Source organism: Acyrthosiphon pisum, chromosome A1 (genome assembly GCF_005508785.2).
Source record: "Acyrthosiphon pisum isolate AL4f chromosome A1, pea_aphid_22Mar2018_4r6ur, whole genome shotgun sequence".
NCBI classification, from domain to species: domain Eukaryota; kingdom Metazoa; phylum Arthropoda; class Insecta; order Hemiptera; family Aphididae; genus Acyrthosiphon; species Acyrthosiphon pisum.
Genome location: NC_042494.1, coordinates 153,152,139 through 153,153,854, shown reverse-complemented (window position 1 = coordinate 153,153,854; position 1,716 = coordinate 153,152,139). Strand labels below are relative to the sequence as shown.

The window sequence follows — 1,716 nt, the reverse complement described above, 5'->3', positions numbered from 1 at the left end:
CCCCCCCCCCCCCCCCCACAAATATTTTAGCCCTAGTTGCGCCACTAGAAATATTAATAATATATTGTGTAAAATAACAGAGTGCGTAAAATAGGCAATTAAGTCAATTAGTGTGCGTGACGCGGTCGGCTTTGGGATTCGTGCAATAATACAGTTTGTCAAAAATTGTACTAAATTTCACGTCGCGGCTGTTCAAACTTTAAACACATGATTTATAATCCGTATAAGTACCTAGCATTTCCTCCTTGGACACATCAAGTCTGGCCACGCCAAAACTCGGATCGGTATCGGCGTCGTACCGGTCGATCGTAAACTCCCAGTAATGGACGCCTCTGGAGAACCCGACGCTTCCCAGGGCCACGCGGTGCTCGAATCCTTCGCAAGTCACCGTCATATTGTCGGGCGTGAAGCACAGTTCGGGCGAGCTCAGGCACGGGTCGAATGTGAACCAAGCCACTGAAAAAAAATGCATTCAACGGTCATTAATCATTATAATATAAACTCAGTAGAGTGCACATAAGTGCCTACTGTATTTAAAACTTTTCTCACTCCTGGGGTGTTTATAGCACTTCAAGATATCAATATATATAGGTATTATACTATAATTTCATCCATATACAATCGAGGACGTAGGATTGAGATTTTACAATAATTCCCACATCTTTTTTAACTCATAATATTTTGATATTAAAATCGAACAATATAGATTAATGAACTAAAACTGTTGAACAATCGAAAGTTTTTTTTTCAAATGTTAAATAGTAATTTATAAAATTAACAACAGCATTTAGCAATTTTTTAATTGTTAATTTTGAAGTTACACTTTGCACTAAAAATATACATACAGTAATATACAGTCCACGAGAAAGCACGGGAGGTTACATATTTGTTCGTTTTTGTTCATCGGTAAAATAAAGAAAAAATGCTTCGGTGTTTTCAACTTTTAGTAGAACGCCCCCACAATATAATAGAGTGACGGTACATTAATCGCGTTTTAATTGCAATTGTTCTCTGGATTCTGAACTACCAAAGTTTTGCGAAAGTAAATTGAAAATCAAACGCAGATGGTACAAGCTGAGAGATTGTTTTTGATATTTTCCCCAATAGGTTTCAAGTAAATCACGAAAAAAAAAATAGAAAAACGATAAGAAAATATTATATTATAAAACGTTGCTGCACTGCTAACAAAACCGTTAAATTATAAAAAAATTGTTTTGTTTTAATGAAATAGAATCAAAAGTTTTTAATCTTAAAACAAGAAGTTAAGTACAATCTTGTTCATACTCGTATATTATTTCAACTATAGGTAGGTAATTAAAAAACTTTGTTAAATTGTTTAATAAGCGCTTTTCGGTTATGAACATTTATGAAATGTTAAACAAAAGATATTACCGCTCTCACTTTATATAACTATATAATATCCCAAATCCAAATTATCTTTAAAAATCTCGCGTATAATGATTGTCGGTTATTAAATTAAAGATTTGAATAACGGTGACCTATAATCACCTATAATCCAACAGTATGACTTTCCAATAATCTGAGTAGTCAATCATATTATATTCATTGATCGTTACTTGATATATTCGATACGACACGCATTCCATTGAATTATATAATATATATACCTATAATTCAATGAAACTAGTAATAAACCGAGTACCGATCAAGATCGTTTTCCGAGTACGATGCCTCAATGTCACTTTAAAATTTAAA

At 33.4% G+C, this 1,716-nt stretch overlaps 1 protein-coding gene across 2 annotated transcripts in view; it reads right to left on the bottom strand.

Annotated features, from left to right (window-relative positions):
• LOC100166370 (E3 ubiquitin-protein ligase TRIM9) overlaps nucleotides 1-1,716 on the bottom strand; it is a 90,906-nt gene that overhangs the window by 4,030 nt on the left and 85,160 nt on the right. For both annotated transcript variants that reach the window (XM_029488615.1, XM_029488616.1), the window contains one exon: nucleotides 232-456. In XM_029488615.1, the coding sequence (XP_029344475.1) occupies nucleotides 232-456 (225 nt within the window). The remainder of the gene's footprint in view (nucleotides 1-231; nucleotides 457-1,716) is intronic.